This window comes from Mauremys reevesii, linkage group 2, assembly GCF_016161935.1.
Source record: "Mauremys reevesii isolate NIE-2019 linkage group 2, ASM1616193v1, whole genome shotgun sequence".
NCBI lineage: Eukaryota > Metazoa > Chordata > Testudines > Geoemydidae > Mauremys > Mauremys reevesii.
In genome coordinates, this window is record NC_052624.1 from 281,911,492 (window position 1) to 281,935,602 (window position 24,111).

The 24,111-nt window shown below is 57.8% G+C and overlaps 1 protein-coding gene across 6 annotated transcripts in view; it reads right to left on the reverse strand.

Moving 5' to 3' along the window:
• Nucleotides 1-293: 293 nt before the first annotated feature.
• LOC120398927 (1-phosphatidylinositol 4,5-bisphosphate phosphodiesterase gamma-1-like) overlaps nucleotides 294-24,111 on the reverse strand; it is a 76,187-nt gene continuing 52,369 nt past the window's right edge. For 5 of the 6 annotated variants that reach the window (XM_039526701.1, XM_039526700.1, XM_039526699.1 and 2 more), the window contains 22 exons: nucleotides 23,717-23,802; nucleotides 22,568-22,688; nucleotides 21,713-21,881; nucleotides 21,067-21,186; nucleotides 20,475-20,582; nucleotides 19,642-19,829; nucleotides 18,242-18,442; nucleotides 16,671-16,790; nucleotides 15,524-15,707; nucleotides 14,858-14,935; nucleotides 13,396-13,499; nucleotides 11,777-11,873; nucleotides 10,909-10,975; nucleotides 9,247-9,410; nucleotides 8,468-8,564; nucleotides 7,800-8,024; nucleotides 6,984-7,132; nucleotides 5,335-5,449; nucleotides 4,303-4,464; nucleotides 3,390-3,478; nucleotides 1,607-1,791; nucleotides 294-1,262 (listed from right to left, as the gene is read on the reverse strand). In XM_039526701.1, the coding sequence (XP_039382635.1) occupies nucleotides 1,211-1,262; nucleotides 1,607-1,791; nucleotides 3,390-3,478; nucleotides 4,303-4,464; nucleotides 5,335-5,449; nucleotides 6,984-7,132; nucleotides 7,800-8,024; nucleotides 8,468-8,564; nucleotides 9,247-9,410; nucleotides 10,909-10,975; nucleotides 11,777-11,873; nucleotides 13,396-13,499; nucleotides 14,858-14,935; nucleotides 15,524-15,707; nucleotides 16,671-16,790; nucleotides 18,242-18,442; nucleotides 19,642-19,829; nucleotides 20,475-20,582; nucleotides 21,067-21,186; nucleotides 21,713-21,881; nucleotides 22,568-22,688; nucleotides 23,717-23,802 (2,881 nt within the window). In that variant the 3' untranslated portion in view covers nucleotides 294-1,210. Of the gene's footprint in view, nucleotides 1,263-1,606; nucleotides 1,792-3,148; nucleotides 3,260-3,389; nucleotides 3,479-4,302; nucleotides 4,465-5,334; nucleotides 5,450-6,983; nucleotides 7,133-7,799; nucleotides 8,025-8,467; nucleotides 8,565-9,246; nucleotides 9,411-10,908; nucleotides 10,976-11,776; nucleotides 11,874-13,395; nucleotides 13,500-14,857; nucleotides 14,936-15,523; nucleotides 15,708-16,670; nucleotides 16,791-18,241; nucleotides 18,443-19,641; nucleotides 19,830-20,474; nucleotides 20,583-21,066; nucleotides 21,187-21,712; nucleotides 21,882-22,567; nucleotides 22,689-23,716; nucleotides 23,803-24,111 lie in introns of those variants that run through there. The other variant, XR_005594826.1, reaches the window with a different exon arrangement.

A 24,111-nucleotide genomic window follows, 5' to 3' on the forward strand; every position in this document is an offset into this window, starting at 1 on the left:
TCAGTGGCAATGACAAGAACCCCTCGACCTCAGCTGCACAAGGCCAGGCAGAGCCAGAAGCTCCACTCACCAGCCTGAGCCGGGCAGCTCCCCAGGCTCTGATCTGCTCCAGGAGGAGGGAACTCCAGCAAGGGGGAATGGGAATGTACCTGTCTTACTGGAGCAGGGCTGGGAAGCCCCCCACAGCTGTGTGGCTCCCGCCGTCGGCCGTTCAGCCTGAGGCTCCCAGGGATGCACTGGGGCCTCTGCCCCCCAGCATGTCAGGGTGACTGGTAGTGGCCTTTGGCTGCCTCTTGGGAATGTCTGAGGGCAATTCAGACCGTTTATCTCGTTGCAGAGCAGGAGCCTGGGGGTCACAGCAGCTCCCCAGGCCCTGCAGGCTCAGGGAGAGCTGCAACACATCAGCAAGTGTCACCCCGACTCTAAAGGGCCGCGGAGCAAGGGATCAAGTGCCAGCCTCCCAATAAATAAATAAATAGGGGGCAGGGTTTCCTCTAACCCTTGTGAGGGGAACAGCCAGGCAGAGCACACACCCTCCTGCTCCACACACTGCTCTGCCGGTGCCCCTCCATTACAACCTGCAGCCCCCCGGGCCAGTCACTCCTGCTACCCTTGGCACTCCCAGGGCCCCTGTGCGTGCGGTGGTTTTGTACGGCAGAGAAATGTCATCTAGGGACGCCACCGTGAACACAGACAGACTGGTGAGTTACGAAAGGATTTGAACCTACAGCTCCTGAGATGTCCCTCTTCCCTCCCCTCCCCCCTTTTGGAAGTCTCATGGTGGTGACTTTTTTTTTTTTAAACAGATGTTGAAGCAGATCAGACAGACTGGGGATAAGGCGGCTGATGGGAACCCCTGCCCCGGGTGGCTGCTCGAATCCTCTTGAGAACATTGCGCGCCCTGACACGTGACCCCTTTTCCATCTCATTGAAAAGCTCGGTTGTTACAACAGGAAAGGTGCTAACACAGCTCTGCACTCCCATCTTCAGAGCCACCTCTAGTTCTCTCCAGGTCCTGCAAGTGCTGTGGTTCTAGCAGCCAATGTCTCTTCCCCCCAGGGCAGCTGACGGATGCAGGGTGAGAGCAGCGAGCCAGCTGGAAAGGTGGACTGTTGAGGGGATGGCTGGTAGCAGCAGCCAGATCTCCTGCGGGCAAGGATTTCCAGGCTCCCCAGCAGAGGGCCCCAGCTGGGAGAGCCCCGCGGCTGGCTCAGTTGTGCTTGTTGGCCATCTGTCGATCTCGCTTCTTTTTCTCCATCAGCCTGGAGGGGGAAAGAATGTGTAACATGGCTTTGGACCGTTAGCCATGGCCCCCTGGGAGCAGACAGCAGATGTCTGCCCGCTTCACAGCTGCTCCCTAAGGGACTGGGATTTGTCACTGCATGAGAGGATAGTTAGGGAGGAGTGCATGTGTGATCACACTGCCCTCCAGTGGCTGGTCTACAGAGTGGATAAAGGACCTACTATTACTATAGCTAAGGGAGTGCTCCTTCAGCTGCGGGGGCAGCAGCCTGTTTTTTTCATGCTGAAGTAGCTGGGTTCTATCCCAGCTCCCCAGGATGGGTGGGTGGGTGGATGGGGTTTATCACGTGGGATCAGGACTCACTTCCTGTTGCGCACTTCGGTCAGCTCCATCAGCCGCTCCTTGGCTGCCCGCAGCTCGTCCAGCCACTGCTGGTGGCGCAAGTCACAGTTGTTGCTGTGTTCGAAGCTCGAGACCCGGTTGGAGAGTTCGCTGGCTCGGTCACGCAGCTGCTGGATGGAGGAGTACAGGTTCTCCTCGTCTTCTTCCTGCAACAAGGAGACGCACAGGGAGTCGGGAGCTGAGAAACTGGCCTGACCTCCTTGCTCCACCTTGAGAAACACACTCTCGTGAGGCAAAGAGGGGCTGCGGCTCTGGGTAGTCCAGGAGCCAGGAGTCCACTAGCCCTCCGGAGCTAGACAGCTGGCTTCAGAATCACTTTCGATCACAAGTGGCATGAGTTTGCCAGCCTCAGCATGGTTTCTAACAGGGATCCACATCCCCAACTGCCCCATCATTTAATGACATGCAGACCCCTTAGTCAATTAACCCAATGCTTTAATTAACCCTCAGAGCCCACTCTGTGAGCCAGGACAGCATCTGAACCATTCTCCCCATTTCACAGATGGGAGAACTGAGGCAGAGAGGGGCAGGGCCTTGTCCAAGGCCACACAGTAAGTGAGTGGCCAAGCAGCAAGCAGAACCCAGTTCCTCTAACCACTATGTGACACTCTCCCTGGGGACCTTCCAGCTGCCCAGGACAGCTGAGCCCGACTGGCAGGCAGCAGTGAGGAATGCAGACTGCTCAGCTCCCACGTGGGAGTGAAAGTGCCTCACACTGCTCCGCAGTGCCCTCTGCAGCTGGTGAGTGAGCAGTACCAAGCCACAAGGGGTATATCTAACTAGTGAAGTGTGGGTGCTCCTTAGTGCCTAGGCCGGCGGTTGCCTGGGCTTGCTTAGATTTTGCAAGGGCCCGGGGCTGAAGTCCGAGCCCCACTGCCCAGGGCAAAAGCCAAAGCCAGAGGGCTTCAGTCCTGGGTGGCGGGGGTCAGGTTACAGGCCCCTTCCTAGGGCTGAAGCCCTTGGGTCCCACCGAGGGCAGTGAGGGTTGGTCTTTGGCTTCCCGCTGCCCACAGCAGGGGGGTTCGGCCGGGCTCAGGCTTCAGTCCCCACTCCTGGGGTTGTGCAGTAATTTTTGTTGTCAGAAGAGGGTCGCGGTGCAATGAAGTTTGAGAACCCCTGGCTTAGGCCCTCGATCAGGGCACCCCTCCTTTGTCCAGCTACAGGTCCTGTGGGCACCGCACCAGCAGCCATGTTCAGCTGGCACCCACCACACTCACATCGGGATAGCAGTGCAGCTTGTGAAGACTACAGATCCCAGCATGCAGAGTTCCTAGGGGAGCTGAGCCAGAAGCTGCATTGCATGCTGGGACTTGCGGTCTCCATGGGCCACACCTCTGTCGGAAAGATGAGGCTTCCCTGCTGAATGCTATAGGTTGTCCCTGCCCTGCCTGTTTAAGCTTCGTCTTTGGTCAGCTGGCGTGGGCTGCTCAGATGCCCAGCAGTGCCCTGAGCTCCCAAGGCCGGTCAGCAGGGGAAGGGTCCCTATGGTGCAGCCATCACTACCTTCAGTTCTCCTAGCCAGTCCCTTCCTTCGGAGGCTGGCAGCTCTGCGGGGCGAGGCACTGGGCCCGGGGCAGGGGCGAGCCGGCTCTGCAGCGCTGTTCGGAGTCAGAGCTGGGGGCCGGGTGAGAAGGGAGTTTAGGGAGCTGGCTAAAGACCAAAGGAGGCGAGTGACTTAAAGGCACCAGCCGATGCTGGGGACAGCCAGCTCCTGGTGGGTTGAGTCGTGTCACAGGCCGCTCACCTTGGCGTTGATGATTTCGATGTGGATGAGCAGGGAGGAGAGCTCCAGGTCCTCAGTGTAGCTGTTCTTCAGGGGCACTGACCGGTAGCCTGCAGGCAGCAGCGAGGTGATAACAACCCAGTCAGCATGGCTCCACCTCGGCTCCCGCGCCGCCCTCCCAGCACGCCCGGGCCTCCGCCTCAGCTCCCGCGCCGCCCTCCCAGCACGCCCGGGCCTCCGCCTCAGCTCCCGCGCTGCCCTCCCAGCACGCCCGGGCCTCCGCCTCAGCTCCCGCGCCGCCCTCCCAGCACGCCCGGGCCTCCGCCTCAGCTCCCGCGCCGCCCTCCCAGCGCGGGCCTCCGCCTCAGCTCGCGCCGCCCTCCCAGCACGCCCGGGCCTCCGCCTCGGCTCCCGCCGCCCTCCCAGCGCGCGGGCCTCCGCCTCGGCTCCCGCGCCGCCCTCCCAGCACGCCCGGGCCTCCGCCTCGGCTCCCGCGCCGCCCTCCCAGCACGCCCGGGTCTCCGCCTCGGCTCCCGCGCCGCCCTCCCAGCACGCCCGGGCCTCCGCCTCGGCTCCCGCGCTGCCCTCCCAGCATGCCTGGGCACAGATGCAAGCAGCCAGGACCGGCCTCCTCACACGCACGCTCCTGTGCACACGCAGATGTTCTTGCACACTCCCCTGCAAACCCGGCAAGCTCACACTTTGTCCTTCCTGCCATCTCACAGCAACACATTCGTTTGGGAAGGGAGGGAGCTGGCAGGTTTGGGGCACCAGGGGATTGCTGGTGAGGACAGAGCTGGGAGGGGCGGGCACTGCCAGCTGAACAGGGAGATGTCCTGGGGTGAGGAAATCCCCATGCAGAGCTGGCTCCGGGGACAGGCCTACCTCGGGGAGGGAGCGCGGAGAGGAGGGGCTGGCGGCAGGCAGTCTGTACCTGTTTTGAGGCCCTTGACGGGGAAGGTGGCCTGGGCCAGGAAGTTGGGGTCGCTGAACATGTCCTCCTCGTACACCACAAAGCGCAGGAAGGCAAACTCAGGGTTGTTGATGTCGAAGACGAACTGCTTGAAAAGCCACACGGGGTTCAGGCCGTTATCAGCTGGGGGAGAAGGGGGGGGGGGTGTCAGCGCACAAGAAACACAAGCCTCCGAATGCCTTACGCCAGCAGGGAACAAAGGGGAGTGCCCGCCGCCTGGCATGGCAAAGGAGCTGGCTGGCGCGGGTGTGTGCGTGCATGACACATACCACTGGCCCTTGCAGTGTGTGTCTGTAGGGACCCGTCACCGCCCCCTTGTGGCAGATGTCAGACCCACGCCGGGTACACTTGTCCGGATGGACACATCACCGCTGCCTGCTGGAGTGCACGGGACTCGCTAAAGAGCGAATCGGTTCCATTACTGGCTGCTCCCGGGGGGAACGATGTTACTAACAGATCCCCTGTTCTAGGGTCACGCTGTCCCTGTAGATCCACCCTCTGCCACGGGGAGCAGTTTTAAGGCAGATGCACTGAGAGACCACGGGCTGACATGGCTCCTTTTATAGACGCCCTCTCCAGCCTTGAGGGGTCACAGCCCCTTATTAGGGCAATTGCTACATCACACATCTGGGGTCCGCACAGCTGCTCCAGAGGGGCCATTCATGGGGGAGCTGCCCCTCGCCACCCCAACACGCAGGCTTCCAATACCCTGAGAGCTGCAGGGCACGAGTTCTGGTCCTGCTGCCTCCGGTACTGAGGCTGACAAGCTGGGGGCTGTGTGCGGCATGCAGAAAGCTCAGGGCATTGTGTGGCAGAGCAGTCAGGCCCCTTGTATTCATGCTGCAATTAATGAACAGCCCAACCATGCAGGGAACCAGCTGAATGTCTGCCCAAGCCAGGTGGGGGATGAGCCTGCTAGCAGCATTCTGTTCGGCTACAGGAGAGGGCCCAGTTCTGTTCTCTGCGATGCTTGTTCCCCCTCCAGCTCCTCACCTACGACGTCCGTCTTGTTCTTGCTGCTGTCAAACTCCGAGCCGCAGACCTCCACCTCCACGAAGGGGCACACGATGCTCCTGCCATTCTTGGGGAGATGCCGGGCGCCTAGGATCTGGGGCGAGGAGGCGGAGATGCCGGGAAGAGACAAGCAGACTGCAATGTTAGACCTGCTGCAGAATCCCAGCCAAGGGCACCAGAGGGCCATGGCCCCATCACATTTTACCATCCATAAGGGTGAGAGACAGAGCGGGGACAGGGGGATGGAGAAGAGTAAATGGGAGATGAGGTCTTGAGTGGGAAGAGGCCGCAGTGGGGCAGGACCTCAAGGGGAAGGGGTGGCATGGGGGGCGGGGCCATGGTTCAGGCACCAGTGGCCCCCTCCACACTTTTAGGAAGCTTCCGCCCAGGGGCAGCTCCAGGCCCCTGCACGCCAAGCGCGTGCTTGGGACGGCATGCCGTGGGGGACGCTCTGCCGGTCGCCGGGAGGGCGGCATCCGAGCCGCGGGACCAGCGGACCCTCCGCAGGCACGCCTGCGGGAGGTCCACCGGAGCCGTGGGACCGGTGACCGGCAGAGCGCCCCCCGTGGCATGCCACCATGCTTGGGGCGGCGAAATGGCTAGAGCTTCCCCTGCTTCCGCCACTCCTGATCCCAGCTCCTAGTCGCCTCATTTCTGACTCAATCTCTGTGCTGGGTTTCTGTAATGCCCATCTTTCGGGTCTGATCCTCCTCCCTAGGGATCCCCCATTCTGTCCTCAGGGGCAGCACAGTTATGACATTGTGTGTCCTAAATCATAATGCACCAGCAGGGGGCAGGCAGCGCCCTCCCAGGGGATGGGAGCAGCACACACCCGCTCCGGCCTCAGGGTTTTTTCCAGTGTCCCTGCACCCCTCACTATTCTATTCTAGAGAGATTTTTATACCGTGCTCATCACAGTGGTGTCTAAGCACCCGCCTGTACTGCCACGTGATCCCACATCTGTCACATCCCAGGCCCAGGTCTTGTTGCTTATCTGATTGTAATTCTTGGCAGCAGAAACACTCAGTCATGGAGCTGGGGGGCTTGACAAGATTCCTGACCTAGTCCCAGACGCTGCTCACCCTGCCCACTAGCATCCTGAATTCACCATCTTACTGACTCATCATAAAAAATGGCTCGCCCCACACAAGCAGGGAAGTAGAGTCCGTATATATATATATATATATATATATATATATATATATATATATATATATATATATGGGGCATTGCCCCCTACAGGATGGAACCAGAACTGCTCAGCTGTGTGTCATAGGCTGTATACTGCTAACACCCAACAGAGATTCTCCTTGTGCTCAAGCACTGGGGCCTCCCATGATTCTGGAGCAGGCTCTGAGCTCCCTGCCTGTGAGGGTGGGAGGGGTCACTGCACAGTGAAATATGTCTCTCTGTCATTGTCGCCTGTGTCGACACTGCCCTCTGTCACCCCCATGCGGCCACATTGGCTGCAGTGGGGTTCTATGGGTGTGACGGACATGAGGATTTGGCCAACGGCATTAATATATGAAAGAAACAGACATTAAGTGATTGATGGGCCTGAGGCGACAGGTCCCAGGACGTGGGTCTCTTGGTCCCTCCCCCACGTCCTAGGCTGGTCTCTCACTTACCTGGAGCTGCACAGTGATGGGTTCCACGATCTTCAGGCTGCTCTTGTCAAAGGGGTCAAACAAGTCGTCCCTCATGATGTCTGGCTGCAGGACGTAACCGCTGCGGCCTCCCAGCATGAACAGGGCCTGGTTCAACTGCATTGGTTTATCTGGAAGAAGCCCAAAGGCAGTAACCAATCAGCACGTGGAAAGAGACAACGGAACGTTCAAAGGGGCAAAAACCAATCAGCACGTGGCGAGAGACAATGGAACGTTCAAAGGGGCAAAAACCAATCAGCACGTGGAGAACGGGAGAGAGGAATAATCCAAGTGGCAATGACCAATGAGCTGGGGGAGAAGCCGTGTGGGGCCAGAGGCAGCACAGAGGCACGAGGTCTCCGTGCGGTGTGGAGGCATGTAGGGCATTGTGCAGAAGGCCCTGCCCCCGGCAGTGCTGTTGGTTGGGGGAGCTAATCCCCCCATTTCTCTCACACAGAGGCAAACCCATGCCTTGTACCCCGAGGGGAGCCAGTGCCGCGATCTCCCCAAACGGCACCTTGCAGTGCGTTCTGAGCCCTGCGTGGGAACAGCCAGTATAGTGGATGGAACCACCTGGGGTTGCTGGCAATTGCGTCAGGCTGGCTCTTGGTCACATGACTGCAGGGTCTTACTTAAGGAAGCCATTCAGCTGTGGGATTATCTCCTCAGGGAAGGGAGGGGAGCCCCATTGCTCAGGACATTCAAAGCTGGCTGGGCAAAGCACCTCACGCTATGTGAAAGGAAGTGGATCTGTGCCCAAACTGCCCCGTGCCCACTGCTTTGGGGCTGGAGAGTTACCGGGGGTCTGGAAGTTAAGGGCCACCAGCTGGCTGCCGCAGATCCACATGGGCAGCGGGTCGTAGTTGGAGGAGTCCAGGCGCTGGCCCTTGGGGTAGACGCGGCTGAGCTGGCGCCGGTTGTACTGCAGGAACTTCTTGCCCTTGCTGCGGTTGGCGTACTTCTCGGCCTTGGTCTCGGGGAAGGAGGACATGTCCCGATAGCAAGCCTTGTCTGTGCCGATCTCTGCAAGGACAACGGGCAGGGTTGGCGGGTGGCCACCAGGGACCCTCGCTAGGGAGGTATCAGGGTGCTCTGGAGCCTGGCACATCAGTGATGCCCACTGAGGACAGTTGTTCCCTAGGCTGGCAGTCCCCATCGTGAACTTTCCTCTGCCTGAACTTAGGGCACAGCCTCCACATGGGGCCCACTGCCCACCTACCACTGCACTTGCTATGGAGCTTGGCTGCTCTGAATCCTGGCGTGGAGAGGGGTGGCTGGCTGGAGGGGCTGGAGCTGGGCAGTTCTGTTGGGGACCAGAGCTGGCTGGGACAGCCAGGCAGGGCCTGGAGGGAGCAGCTGTTTGGATGGGTGGGAAGGATCTTCCCAGGGCCTGTTTGGTTCCCATCCACACTGGCAACACCCCTCGGAGGGCTCAGTCAGTGACGCAGTAGCAGCTGGGGCCTTACTCTCTTCATCAAATGGCACCGGGCGGCAGTAAACGACCAGCTCGGAGAGCTCCAGGGCGATCTTCTTCCTCCGCTCCATGATCTTCCCCTCTTGCATCTGCGCAGGGAAAGGCAGGCGCTCAGGTCACTGCCCAGAACGCAGAGAGGCCACAGAAACATGAGCCACCGACACACCCTGCACAAACGGCCTGGCAGAGCCTGTCTGTTAGGGCTGGGCACCACGTCCTCACCCATGGCAGGGATGTTTCAGGGGAACCACTGAGTCCTGCAAAGCAGCCCATGCTCACACTCCCCTTCCAGACAGAGGTGCATCCTCTGGAGACTACAGGTCCCAGGATTCTGTGCTCCATAATGAACCACGCAGCCTTCCACTGAGATTGCTTTGGAGGAATGCATGCTGGGAACTGTAGTTTTCAAGGGCTGCACCTCCATATTCGGGATGATGGTGGCTACAACCTCCTTCCTTTAATGGATTCCTTCAGCTGCCAGCAGATCCCCGAATGGGCAAAGTGTGGGCATTACCCCTTAGCTTTAGTGCTCACTGTATCTCGGACCCAAGCATCAAGGTAAGCTAGAGCCTGAGGGAATGGAGCTGCACCTCCCCCAGACAGGGAGTGGGGAACGCTCTGCCTTCCTGGGTGCCATGGCACCCCCCAAAGTCAGCCCCAACCCCCACCTTTGTGAGCCACATTGGTCCTGGCCTGGATGTTTGTTAGGGTCACTCTAATGGCGACACTGAACGCCACTGACACTCAAAGCAGACGGCTCCTTTCACTCACCCTGGCATCTGCGTTCTGTGTGGCCTCCCGGATCTTGGCCACCCAGTCGTTGAGTTCCTCCTGTGTGTCTGCAGCCACGTCCAGTGATTGGGACGGGTGGGACATCTGCTGGGAATGGATGGTGAAGACAAATGGTTTGGAGCTCCTCCCGTCTTTGGAGATAACTATAAGGACATCAGAGGGGGCTTTACTTGGAGAGATTCCCAATGGACAGCTCTGTGGAGCGCAGGACCCCTCCAGGGTCCTGCTCTCCAATCTGCTGCACACGGGGGGTGGAGTGGGGCTCGGCTCCTTCCTCTGACGCAACATCGCCGCTGGCAGAGCGTCAGAACCTCGCGTGAAACCTGGTCTTCTGTCGCCCTGTGCAGCCCTGCGCTACCCAGGGCGCTTGGGCCAGCTGATTGACGCAGGGTATGATTCCTGACTCCCCTCCCAGTGGTGTCACTCCCACCATGGGAAACCGGGGGAGGAAAGAGGGCGAAAGGCTCTTAGCCTGACCTCCCTCTTATTCACCTCAAGCCAAGAGGGACACGGGAGGCTCTGCATCTCACAGCCTGTCTCAGGAGGTCCTGAGTTCCCTCACTGTCCTCTGCCTTCCATGGGGCTGGCGGTGCTCAGCACCCCCAGGACTGGGCCCTAAAGCTCTGACAGTTCTCCGGAGAGGGTCACAGCTCTGAGGCAACATGCTCGGATCTACCGCCTAGGAAAGGGATGGGAGCTGCCAGGGAATGGGCTGGGCCTTCAGCTCAGGCCAGTTAAGCTGTAGTAAAGGCCATTCAGCAAATCTGCCTCTGGGGTGGATTCAGCTTCCTCCTAGGGCTTGGGGTGCTCAACACTGACTGTCGGCTTCACCTCTCCTTGTGAGTCCCCTTCCTTCTGAGTCCCGATTGCTAGGACAAACGGGGGCCACGAGATAGCAGCTCCCTTGCAGCCAGGCCTCGGGCAGGGCCACAGCTGGGAGAGCCGCAGCCAGTCACATGGGAGCACGGGCTCCTTCCTCGCAGCTCAGAAGTCACTGCCGACCTTCGCAGAGGTGCCTGCTACAAAGCTCTGGAGAGACAGGGGCACTCCAGAGCCTGCTCTTTGGGGCGCAGTAAAGGCATTGCCTACCTCCCTTTGGATCACTTTACACAGTACTCCACAGCCCCACTCACAGGAAACCCCCCACAACTCACTACACTGAGGGATCCAAGGTAGGAATCCAGCCAGGAGGGAACGGGTTTAGACCCACCAGACCTCATTTAATAATGATGATGATACCCAGCTCCTATAGAAAATTCTACCTATAGCTCTCCATGCACTTTACAAAGGAGGTCAGTATCCCCATTGTACAGATGGGGAAACTGAGGGATAGAGCAGGTGGATTGACTTGCCCAGGCCAGTCGCAGAGCCAGGAATAGAACCCAGCTCTCCAGAGTTCCAGTCTGGTGCTCTATCCACTAGACTGCACTGCCTCCAGATGGGCAGCTGCACGAATCACCCAGCCAGGTGCTCCAGGCAGGAGTACCACCCATGCAAAAGGTGAATACTCCAAACACTGCTCCTGTTAGAAGAGGTTTCTGTCTCCAGCGGTGTCTCATGGTTAAATACCCTCCCCCTCTCCTCCCGAAACGATACATTCCAGAACCTCTCACTCCGCCGGCGACAGTTACAGACACTCACCTACATGGCAGGATGGTACGTCAATGAACCCTTTCAGGAAGTTCCCCAGGGGGCTGTTTTCTGCCGACTGGAAGAGAGGAAGGGATGGGGCAGAGAAAGGCCAGTTACCAAGAGAAATACAGACAGATCTCTGCTTTCAGGCCAGTCTGGGCCTTTCTCCTGCTGTATTTGCAGTACCGAGCGGAGGGGCTGGAAAGCGGTAGTCAAGAGAGTTTCCGATCTAACCCTCTCGTCTGAGTTGCTCCAAAGGGTCAGCTTTCTGGACAGAGGTTTTCCAGGATGGGTCCCTAGACCCTGCCTAAGCTTGAGGCAAAATCATTGCAGCTGTTTTTGAGTAAAGCAAAGGTGGGGAAATCCACTTCTCCCACTTATCAAGCAGGTTTTAAACAGGGCTGTATCGGACGGGTGGAGAGAGACACCAAGGTGGGAGAGGAATCATTCAGGGGGTTGCAGTTTGGGGTGGTGAGATGAACTTCAGAAGGAAAGAAGGCTGCTGGGATGGAGCACTGTATGCTGGGAGCTGTAGTTTCCTTGGGCCCCTACTCGACACTAAAGGTGAGGGTGGTTAGAATTCTCAGCATCGCTTGGGCTCCAGGTAGGGTGACCAGACAGCAAATGTGAAAAATCAGGACAGGGGATGGGGGGTAATTGGAGCCTATATAAGGAAAAGACCGCAAAATCGGGACTGTCCCTATAAAATCGGGACATCTGGTCACCCTAGCTCCAAGGAAGTTGGCAACCTGGCCAGGTTTGGTGCCTGTGGCTTAACAACAGGGGCGGCCTGTTAGTGGTGTTCAGGACAGCTGAATGGGTCCCTCAGATTGTGGTGGAAGGTGGGGAAAGAAGCCAGCGTGGGGGCTAAACTCACAGCCTCGTCCTGCTCCTGTACCAGCACGTTCATGATCTCCTCCACGTAGTTGGCTGGGAACCACAGCTGCTTCTTGCCCCCGTAGTCTCCTCGCCACCTAGAAGGGGTAACAGGAACAAGGCAAGCACACTGACTCAGGGGGACTAGGGATGTGAACACTGCACGCAATGTCAGGGGAACAGGGAAACAGAAAAGGAGCCATTAAAACATGTCTCAGCAACACGCACAGGGCACGCAATTCCTGTAGCCGCCCGGAGCAGCAGCTGAAGCCGGGGTGATGTCTGCTGAGCTCCACTCTGCAGGAAGCCTGGGGTATAGAGCAGGGCACAGAGAACCGCTGGAGGGTTTGGTTGCCTGGTAACCGGCCAGTCGTCCTGTGGTTAGAGCAGGGACGTGGGGGAGTCAGGATTCCTGGGTTCCACTGCTGGTTCTGCTGGCGTGTCCAGGGCAAGTCACTTCTCCTGACTGCCTCACTTCTGCCATCTGCCCTGACTTCTACCCAGGGCTGTGAGTCTTAACGAGCGCTTAGGAGGGGCCAGAGAAGGGCAGAGATTTAACACGAGTGTGGGCTCTCAGGGCTGCCCTACACTACACAGGTAGGTCGGCTTAAGTACATCACTCCGGGCTGTGAAAAACATCACGCTCTGGCTGGTGTACTGAGGCCAACCTAAGCCCTAGCGCTGACACCAACTGGTGATGGAGGAATTCTTCTCCCGACCTAGCTACTGCCTCTCGGAGAGGGGGATTAACGACAGCAGGGAAGAGCCCCTCCCATTGCTGGAGCAAGTGTCTGCGCTGCAGCTGTGTCGCTGCAGCCCTTCTAGTGTAGACACACCCTCAGTCTCAGGCTGAATCAGCACTTGCTGGGTCACGGGTGATTGGGCCGTGGAGTGGAAGCCCCAGGCTGGCCTCCCCTGGACCACCCTCCGCAGGGTGGCTCAGGGGACTGATCAGCCCGGAGCGTTGCCTGTTAGCGCTTGTGCCAGCAGGGAGCGAAGGAGCCAGAGGAGCTCAGTCCTGGCGAGGGCAGCGTAGCTCCACCACAAGATGTTCGCAGCAGGCATATGGCACAGCTGTCCCTGACTGGGGAGAGCACTGGGCATGCCAGGGATCAGGCGTCCCATCAGATGTCCGGACAGTAAGTAGGAAGAAGGACTCCACCTTGCTGGTAGAGAGCATCTGGGGCCGCTTGTGGCATGTGGGTTACACCACTGGTGTCCTTTCAGCTCTGGTGAAAGAGCCCCTGCTCGGGGCCTAGCCCCGCAGGCCAGGATGCAGATGGCCCCCATGAGAAAAAGGGGGATCTCCCGACAGGCCCCCAGTGTCAGTAATTTGGGTGGTGAGCCGGCCAGGACTGAGCCAACAAGGAGACACCCAGCTGCTCATGAGCAGAGGAAAGTCCTTGGGAGAGGAGTGTCTCCCCAGAGCAATCAGACAAAGCGACATCAGACACCTCGTGTTATCCTGAGCTGTGGCCTTTCTTCTTGACTCCACAGCACCCTGGCCCCACCGCAATCTGATAAGAACGCCCTTTCTAGGCAGGGGACCCCCTCCTCCGGGACAGCCAGGCAGTGCCAGGAGAGGAGTGGACCCCTGACCGGACGGGAGGGAGAACTCACCAGCCTCCATCCTGCTTGTCCACGTTGTGGATGATGGCCTGTTTGCAGAACGAGAGCTCGTCTTCCCGCTGGGCTTTGTAATCGTAGAGGGCCTTCACCGTACACTGGGGAGCAGAGCAGACACACACTAGCCTTAGCAGTTACGAGCCCAGCATTCCTGGGCAGGGAACGCTGCAGAAGAAAAACTGCAAAGGAATATAAAATAGCTCCCCAGGCCTTGATCTCAGGTAACTGAGGACTCTCTCAATATATATATCATGAGTGTCAATAAACTATTTAGATGGGCGATGATGCAGCTGGAAGCAGCCATATTGTCAACCCAATCCCCTGTGTCCAGACAGAAGCATCTGTGCTGCTGGCAGAGACAGAGAACCACAGATTTCCACAGCTCTTCTAGGGGCACGTCAAAGGTTTTTCCACTGTCTCTCCAGACAGGTTTGGGGGAAGAGAAGGACAAAGCTTGAGTGTGGGCAGAGTGGGTGCCGGGAGTCTCTGCCGGCCGCTCTGATGGCATGCCTGCCGTGCCCTGCTCCTTGTTGGGATAATCATCAAGGGCCTGACCTGCCACAGTTCCCATTGGGACTGCGTAGGGAGTATGGGAGGCAGATTCAGGCCCTAAGGTGGCAGCTGCTCTGGCTTACAGACCTGCCAAGAGAGCAGGGGAGATTCTGAAACATCTCCAGGTCTTCACTGCAGTCTCCTGGTCTAACGCACAGACTCTGCGTCACTGCCATCTACGGCAGCAGAAAAGTCCGATTTCCTTTTCAAGGTTGCAAACGGTTTTGAATATAACCAGAGAAGAGCTCCCTTTGGGCTAACGCGTCCCGTGTTTGGTCTCGGCCCAAGGGTTCACTTGTTGGGAGGGGAAGTTTAAGGTGCAGTGGTGCCTTGAAAAGTGATTCGATAAGTGCCCCCAGGGGGCTCCATGTTTATTCTCTCACTGACACCAGATCCAGCCCGCGCTGCTGATACATAAAGAGCTGTTTTTTCTAGCTACTAGTGCTGAAAACGCTGCCCAGGATCTGAGAGTCAGGCTGGGTCTTTCTGGTCCCTGCATCACCAACTAAAGATTCTGCCGTCGGAGCTCCGCTACTGTAACAGTTCTGCGGGTGAGCTGGAATAGACCCCTGCTCTCGCGCTCCAAGCCGCACCGGCTCTGCAGGGCTCACCGGTTCGACAGAGAAGGGATCCAACGTAACCCTTTCAAGTGAACGCTGAGTGTCAGACGCCTGGGTCTGCAGCCGGGGGTGGATGCCAGGGGCACAGAATGACAGGATACGCAGGCTGCAGTTCCCAGGATGGCTGGGTGACTGCTGGGAGTCCCAGACACTTCTTGAACGGGCAGCAAGTCGGAACAAAGTATCACCCAGTTCCCAGGCACCACGTGAATCCCTCTCCCCCTCCTCCTGCCCTCCCTGTGCCACGCAGCCCTGGGGGGAGTCCCCGGCCCAGGCTCTCTTACCCTGGCCATTGGCATCTTGTTGGCCTCCACGTAGAAGTGAGGGGTTCGCACTTCATACAGGGCTCCATAGTCCAGCTCCTGCAAAGGACAGGCGGCAGTGGTAACATGGGAGGCAAGCCCACAAGCTTCCCTCCTTCCCCCTCTCCTGGGGGAGAGGAAGGGACCTGTGTACATCCCCACTAGAAAAGAGGAGATGTGAATAGAACATTTCTTCATGGAGCACTAGACAGCGGGCTGGGAGCTCCCCCTGTCATGGGATGGGGCATTCCCTTTCGTACCCCTAGGCTATGTCAGGCAACTGGGGTCAGTCCGGAAAGATCTGTCTCTTCCCCGCTCTCCTGTGTGTCACACCTTGATTACAACCTCCAAAGTGGCCCTAGGATCAAGCCAGAGCACTGCATGCTGGGAGATGTAGTCTGCACTTGCTGCACCTCTGCATAAGGATTAGAGCACCGGCAATCTGATTAGCCAGTCCCTGGGACTCTGGGCAACTTGCCAATGCACCCCCTGAGCAAAGTTTAGGAACCCCAGGATGCAGCCATGTTTGGCTTTTCCAAGATTCTGCGGGGTGGCCATACAGCCCCCCCATATTCACCACACTGCCCAGCTGCATTGCCCCTCTTCCCCGATGCCCTCCGTGGGATTCCCCTGCCCCCCAGGACTCACAGCAGTGCCCATCTTCTCCAGCGTCTCCTCGTTGATGGGGTAGCGGAGTTTCATCTTGCGGTAGAGCGGGTGCTTCTCGTAGTAGCTCACCAGATCCACCAGGCTCTCGAACTCGGCAGAGCTGCCCAGCATGAAGAGCCGGCCCTCCTGCTGGATGCGGCAATGCTTGATCTTGCCCTCCGCTCTGTTACCAACACAGCCCAAAGGGCACATGAGGAGGGGCTGGCTGGGGAGGCGGGGGAGGGGGGACGTGCCTTCTGTTTTTACAAACTGCAGAGGGGAATCATTTCACCCACCCGGAGATGCAGCCACCTCTGGGGTGGACGGCAGCAATTGGGGAACAGCACACAGCAGCTCTGCACAGCGGTTCAGGAAAGGAACGAAGACGATCCCCATGTCCAAGTGGCTTATCGTGGGAGGTTTCTCCCCAGTGGGAATGCAGCCAGGACACTGGGGTAACATCCTGACTCACAGTAAGTTCCACGGGGGTATCTACTGACTAGAGCAAGAGCTCACTTTTCCATGCAATCTACAAGACGGCACGACTGCCTCCCAGCAGCACGCTGTGTCATCGGTCAGTACTGAGCAGCAGCCCCAGCACAGCAGCGAGTTACCCACAGCACGCCCGGTATGTTTACCCTGCAGTTAGACACCCGTGGCTGGCCCGTGCCAGCTGACACGGGCGGGCGGGGCTGTTTAATTGCAGCATAGATGTTCAGGCTTGGGTTGGTGCCCTGCGAGGTGGGAGGGTCCCAGAATGTCTACACTGCAATTAACAGCCCGAGTCAGCTGGCACAGGCCAGCCAGGGGTGTCTAACTGCAGTGTAGACAAACTCAGCCAGTCCTGAGGGAAGGGAAGAGGACCCCTAGCGACTTATCAACACAGCTTCCTGCAGCAGCAGCTTTCCTTGAAGGTCCCCGTCCCAGAACCCATCCAGCCCAACTGTGCTCAGCTAATGAGACTGGAGAAAATCATGTGCAAGCACATGGCAGGGCACAGGGCTGGGAGGAGAGACAGCAATGGCTGGACACTGTAGCCTTTGAGTCCAGCGGGTCACCAAGGAAACAAGTCTGCTGCTTCTCAGCTCAGGCCCCAGTGACGGGTTTGGCCGACTGGCCAGCTCGACCCTGGGCAGCTCGCACTCACCTGAAGGAGATAGCATAGGAGTTGGGCTCGCTGCGTTTGCGCAGCAGGAAGGCTCCGTCCCGGGGCACCCTCATCAGCATGTGCTCGGCCTGCAGGCGGGACAGGTTGGCATGGTACCACCTGGGCCAGGAAAGAACACACAGCAGGATCAATGCATCATCTAGACCCTGTGCCATGGCATTGACTCAGCAAATGAGAGAGGGGCCGACTCTCTTCAATCTCCTAGTCCAGGGGTGGCCAACCTGTGGCTCCAGAGCCATGTGCGGCTCTTCAGAAGTTAATATGCGGCTCCTTGTACAGGCACCGACTCCAGGGCTGGAACTACAGGCGCCAACTTTCCAATGGGCTGGGGGGGGCTCAACCCCTGGCTCTGCCACAGGCCCTGCCCTCACTCCACCCCTTCCCGCCCCCTCCCCTTAGCCTGCCGTGCCCTCGCTCCTCCCACTCCCCTCAGAGCCTCCTGCACGCCATGAAACAGCTGACCAGGAGGTGCAGGAAGGGAGAGGGAGGCGCTGATTGGCAGGACGGCTGGTAGGTGGGAGGTGCTGGGAGTGTGTGAGGTGGAGCTGATGGGGGGCTGCTGACGTATTACTGTGGCTCTTTGTCAATGTACATTGGTAAATTCTGGCTCCTTCTCAGGCTCAGGTTGGCCACCCCTGTTCTAGAGCATGGGAGTCCAGTTCTGGCTCTCTACCCTCCAGGGGCCCCAGGGAGACATCTGATCTCTTGCCTGTATTAATGTACCGGCTGAGTGTCTAGGTGTGAGACCTACTCTCGTGTGTGTATCTATTGCACTAGGAACCAGGTCTGCTCAAACGTGCGGATGCACGCCCATGGATGTGTGCACTCCCCATGCTGCCCGTGTGCTGTTCTGCCAGCGATCACAGTCTTGCCTATATGTGGCCTGAGATTATTTACACATGAAACCCCTGTTCCCCATGGGTATCCCCAGGAAATAAGCAGACTGAGGGAACACCTAGTTCCCTGGGACTTGCGGGGGTCATTTCCTCTACAAAAAAATAGCCACTGCTAGGGCTATAGGCCAGAATCTCCCCCCATCCAGGCTCCTGCCCCAGAGCTCGATGTGGTGCCTCACTGACACCCCATAACAGAATAGCAGCAAAGAATCCTGTGGCACCTTATAGACTAACAGGCGTTTTGGAGCATGAGCTTTCGTGGGTGAATACCCACTTCGTTGGATGCATGCAAGTGGGCATTCACCCACGAAAGCTCATGCTCCAATACGTCTGTTAGTCTATAAGATGCCACAGGACTCTTTGCTGCTTTTACAGATCCAGACTAACACGGCTCCCCCTCTCATAACAGAATAGTTCCACTGGCGACATCGCCTCAGTCAAAGAGGAAGTGCAGCCCCAGTGACACCTCATCTCCGGCAGGGGGTGCTGGATCCGGGCTGCATGGTTCAGCAGAGGGTGCTCGCTGGAGAGGCGGGGAGAAAAGCGAGGCAAAGAGGAGAGAGGCGCTGTGTGGAGACGACCAAGGGCCGGAAGGACAGGGAGAGGAGCAGAACAAAGGGGAGAGGGGAAAGGGAGGAGAGGTGACACACTTACTCTTTGCTCTCGTGGGCGTTGGGCTGCGGCACGGGGTCTGTGAGCCTCATCTCAAACTCATTGCACCGCAGCGGCACCTCGCGGTAGTGGCAGATCAGGCTGTAGAGGCTGTCGAACACCAGGTTGTCCGTCAAGTAGAACTTGGTGGTGCCGGCTTCCTGCCGGGAGTGGATGCGGCAGTGCTGGACTCGGCTGGACCGCCTGCAGCGGGGACAAGAAGGGATCGGCAGGGTCAAGCACAAACCACGTCTCCCTGCAGCTGCCCAAACCGGCGCACAGTGGATGGGGGGGAAGGGCAACCCTTTGCACCAGTCCTGGCGGGGTGTGGGGAGATGACCGGACAGCAACGAACATCCCGAGTCACAATGCGGGGTTTGGATCGAGACTCCCAACATTCGGGGGTTGGAGCTGGGCTTCGGTTCCGCTCGATACTGAGATAGCAGCCAGCCAGTCGGACATAGGGTGACCAGACATCACGTGTGAAAAATCGGGACGGGGTGGGGGTAATAGGGGCCTATATGAGAACAAGCCCCAAATTTCGAGACTGTCCCTATAAAATAGGGACATCTGGTCACCCTAGCCGGGCCATCCATACAGGGATGTTGGAGCAAGACACTGGCTTAGACAGTGTCACCATGTTGTCCCCTAGTGGATGGTGTAGGCAACTATTCCAGCTGGTCGCTCACAGCTAATGGTGCTATTTTCAATCCAGCAGCGGTGGGGGCGTGTGGTTTGGCTGCTTGCTCCTGGCTGATGCAGGTGGGAGCTGCCGGTATATGGCTGTGGTCCTTTACATTGGCTCAGGGCTTTGGGTCAGCCCACCTCCCCCTCACTGGGGCTTTCCCACGTGGAATCTATAAAGGCCAGACCCCTAGGCCCTAACTCAGGCAGAAGCCTCTCTGAAGTCAATGGGAGCACGGTCTGTAATCCTGAGCCGCACTGGGAGGCCATCACCATGCCCCGAGAAGCACTGATCATCAGCCATCGTGGGGCTGGGGAATGATGTTGCGGACAGGCCTGGGAACCGCAGCCCTCGGTAGAGCCACATAACTGGGATAGCAGCAGGGCAAGCGTCCCTCCCCGACCCCACCCTGACAGGCCGCCTCTGGGGAGCCCAGTCTCCGGGATCTATTCAGGTCTCAGCCTCGCTGCTAGGCTGTCAATGAGGGAGAGGATCAACGCCCCTTCTGGTGGCTCCCGAGACTGGTCCAGTAGGAACCGGACTGAGGCCCACCAGCTTGTTTCACAGAGATGGCTGCTGTCATCAGATGGTAGCAGCTTTCCACCGCTACCACCTAGGACTGAAGGGAAACTGAGTCCCCAATGTGAGGGGATCACTGGTGCCGGAGGCAGAGGAGATCCTGTGCCCCAGTACGGAGGTCGCTGAAGGAGGCTCCTACCAGAAGGAGAGGGTGTAATCTCCCACAAAGGTCTCGCTCTCCCGCACCAGGAAGGTGCCGTCCTTCCCACCCGTCTCGGTGCAGTACTCGTGCAGCAGCTTCTCAGCGATCTGGCGCCCGTCACGCCCCCCGCCCAGCTTCCCGTGAAACCACTTCTCGCTGAAGTGCAGCTCGTTGTTGTTAAACTCCTGGAGAGGTGCAGAGACCGAGGACGAGACGGGCGGGGCAGGGAGAGACCAGAGAAATTCAGGGGGGAGAGAGAGAAGGAAAGAGAGACAGTGGGTTTGGTGTCATGTCCTTAATCACTTTGGCCACCTCTGGGGTGGAGCACAGCAGCAGTCTAACAGTGCACAACAATGCTGCCCAACAGTTTAGGGCAGGTAGTGAAGGTTCTCATGTCCCACTGAACCTGCCTGGGGATCTAGTCGGCAAAAGTTAATAGCCCCAACCGGAATCTGAGCAGGACCCTGAGGTTAATACCCTGCCTTGTGAAAAGTGAAGTGGGATATTTAATGGCCAGGAGTGGTCAGGACCTTGGTTCTGCATCTCTTACAAAAACACACATCTGTGCCCCTAACACCATTGGTTTAGCACTATCGGTGAAGGGCACCCCTCTGCTGGGTAACTAATACTAGCACCTGGGCTCTTCTTGGCCAGCTCCTCTCCAAGCATTGACCTGGTCTAACCCTCCTTAGCTGGTGAGCTGGGGCAGAAGCACAACCCAAAGGGGTACATGCAGCTGCAGGTACTTGGGTGGCTCTGTAGGTGAATCCTGAAGGTCTCTGAAGCACTGTCTTTCCCCCAATCCACACCTTTTCTCCCCACAAACACACCTCTTTTTGTTCCACCTCTTCCTCATCCTCGTTGGACTGGTAGCGGGACGTCTCCTCGGAGTAATAGATCTTGTTGCTTGTCAGCACAAAGTAATGTGGGCTCCAGGTCTGCCGAGGAGAAAGGAGCATCAGAACCAGGCAGCAAGGAAGCCGGGGAGTGGGTACAGGGCAGGGAGGTGGCCAAGGATGTCAGCACCTGCCAGAGATCACAGCTGCTTGCATTGCAGGCATGTGAGTTCACCCCATGCTTCTTGCTGATGCCCCAGTAACCCATGGCCAGAACTTGTGTTGTGTTTCCACTCCAGTGAGTAGTCCACTAGAGGATACCAGCCTATTACTGCTAATGGGGAGCGGAGTCCCTCCTTTAGCTTACATGGCGGAGGTCTGTGATGAAGGTCCAGGGTTCAAGCCCTTCTAATGACCCATGGAGGGGATGGGACTGTGATACCTCCTTCCCCACTGCTGGAATCCAAGCATTGGTATTCCAGCCTGCACCGTGAGGCTCAGTTCCTGGTTCCACGTGCAGTCTATAGCCCCTTCCCTTGGCTGTTAGTTCTGGAAAGGGAGACCGAAGCCTGGGCGAGGCTCTCACATGGTCAATGGGGTCCTCAAGGTACAGGATGCCATTCTTGATGGAGTTGCTGATGTCATTCTCCGAGTAACTGGCCGTGGAGACTTCTTCGTAAAGGTTCCCTTCCACCAGCTTCTTGTGCTAGGGAGCGAGAGAGCAAACAAGAGAGAGGAGAACTCACACAGTTAGACTGACCCTTGACCTGTGCTACCAGCACCTGAGCCTGTGTCCTGTCTGCCATGGTGGATGTGTAACATCACTCAGCCGGGGCAGTGAAATGACTGGTCAGTTTCACTCCCTGTTTACAACTGGTTTCACTTCCTGGTTCTCCTGGCCCAATGCTGCTGCTGTTTGGGTTCACGGTACCGTGGGCAAAGGAGTCTGTTCTGGGAGCAAAAATGACTTAAATGACTGTGAGTGGCCAGGGCTGGTGGTTAGGTTTCATCTGGGAGGGAGATTCCCATGCATCTTTGTACTTTAGAGCTGGAGGAGGTGAAAGCTCACCCCAGTATGTTCCTGTAACCCCCAAACTATAGGGCTCTCCCACGAGCTACCCCTGCCCACACCAGGGCAAGGCTGGTGCATACAGTTCTTGTACCACCCCCCTCTGGACAGTATCAGAGAAGGACTGGGGGAAAGGGGAGAGGACAGGCCCTAAGTGCTGCACCTTGATGAGGATTTTCTTCTTGAGCTGGGTGGGGGAAGGCAACTCATCGGCGTTGATGTCCACTGGCTTGGTGAGCAGCATGTCCCCAAAGACCTTCTTGAAGTGGGAGGCCATGTTCCTCTGCTGGACGATGCTGCAGTGGTCCTCGATGGAGAGGATGATGGGGAACCTGGTGCGGGGGGGGGGAAGGAAAGGCCAGATCATTCAGAATAGCAATCGAGAAAAGGCTCCAGATCACGCACCTGCTCCTAGTGTAACCAGGGGCAAAACTAATAGGGTAGAGCCCCAAAGGGGCTAACAGGAACTCAGAGCTCCATGGGACAATCTGGTAAAGACCTTGGTGTAGGGAAAGCTGGATTAGGGCAGAACCCTCGAAGCTGGGGAACACTCAGTAAATCAGGGCGTGACACACTCAACCTGGGAGTGCGCTGCAGGGAATGTATCCACGCCTTGGAATGGGCAGTGCTGCAGGGAACATGCCCAGACCCAGCAACAGGTTCTCACGATAAATACAGAACCAGCGAGTGCTGACCAGGATCAACAGGGAATATCTGGCTGCCACACATGGTTAAACAGGTTTCACCCTGGTCTCTAATAGTTGCAGACTGGCTTACGCCCTGAAGCAGGAGGTTTCCACAATCATTGTTACCCCTAACTATGCGAACTCTGGATATTCTTGTTATCCATATAAATGTCCAATCCCTTTTTGAATCCTGCTAAGTTCAAGGCCTCATTGGCTTCCTGTGGCCATGAGTTCCACAGTCTCATTACATGTGACAAGCTCCATGCCCTTTAGCAGTTCCTAAGCAGCAAAGGGGCGACAAAGCCCCTGTAGTGCAGTGGGGTGGTCCTTACTCAGAGGTCACGAAGGCGTGTTCCTTGATGGTGTGCAGGACATCCAGGAATTTGATTTTGGAGGTGAGTGTGTGTCCGTGGTAGATGATTGGCAGGTCGTCTGGACCATCCCAACAGTCCACTGAGGGCAGAGATCGTTGAGTTGTTAACACTCCCCCCACGTGTGTGAGCATTTATCCCCGTACCCCACACACGTTCCCGAGGGACCATGTCCTAGCTCCCTCCTTTTCTGCACAGAGTGGAATGGACAGCACCACCTCTAGAGCCCATGGCCACTCACATGCATCGTCCCCAAGCGTCATTGTGGAGCTGTGCACACTTCATTGTCGCACCAGTACATGGGCACTTCAGGGGGGGACAAAGGGGTAGAAAACACACTGGCATTCACCTCTGAGACGCCAGATAACAGCACATGCTGTTATCTCAGTTAGCAGGGTCAAATGGGACTGAGCTAGTGAAAGAGGCTGTGGGGTTGGATGGGGGTCTGCCTGCCATTGATATGAAGGGACGGCAAGATCGCAAGGGTTCACCAGGTGGACTGAACGATCCTCAGCTGAGCTCCCATTGGGTCGTAGATCCCAAGGCCTGAAGGGACCATTGCGACCATCTGGTATGACCTCCTGCACAGCACAGGCCAGAGAACCTCAGCTGGTGATTCCTGCATCTGGTGGATTTTAAACTTCTCCCCAGGTTGCCCCAGAGGACAACGATCCAAGCATAACATCTCATGTTTCCAGGGCACCGGAAGGATCCCAGAACGATTCACCAAGAATTGCTGTAGCCACATCTGGGGTGAGACGGGGCGGCTGTTTGACTCCGAAGTGTAAGACAGAAAAGTGGGGGCAATTTAAAGGAACTACCCCTCACAGGATGCGGCCGAGGCCCTGGGCTCAGACCCACACATTTGTCCGAAGTGCCGAGGGAGTTTTGGGGAGTGGTCAGGAACTTGGTTTTAGAGATTCCCCCAAAGGATGCTGACTGCAATGGTAACTTGTGGGGGGAGGGGTGGCACCAGTGCCATTTCCTGCTGCCCTTTGGCAGCCCCCCACCCAGTCACTGAGCGCTACTCATGCTACTCAGCTCATGCAGTCGGACCAGCTCACAGCCGCTGACAGCAGCCCGGCCCCCGGCAAGGTTCAGCTCACTCACGCTCTATGCAGCGGCAGCCCATCCGGAGGCAGCGAGCGTAGGCTTCCAGCGAGGACTCACTGGAGAACTGGTCCCCAGTCAGATACCTGCAAAGAGAGCGAGAGGGCCTCTGAATCACCAGCAGCGCCTGGAGTGGGGCCAGACTGCAGGGCCTGGGGGTGCGACCGGGAGGGCTGGAGGAAGTGGTGCAGCTGCAAATCATGTGGCTCCCAGTCCATCTCAGGGAGCAGCCACTGCAGTTGGTGCCAGCCACAGACGGCGTGCCAGGGGAGCTGCCTGGTTCCTTGCCATGCCTGGGAGCTTAGTGCAGGCAGGGCCTTGCTGTTTCAAGGGCACCTCGCTCTGAACCCAAGGCCTGGAGCCCATCAGATGTCAGTGTCTGCCGTCCCGTGGAA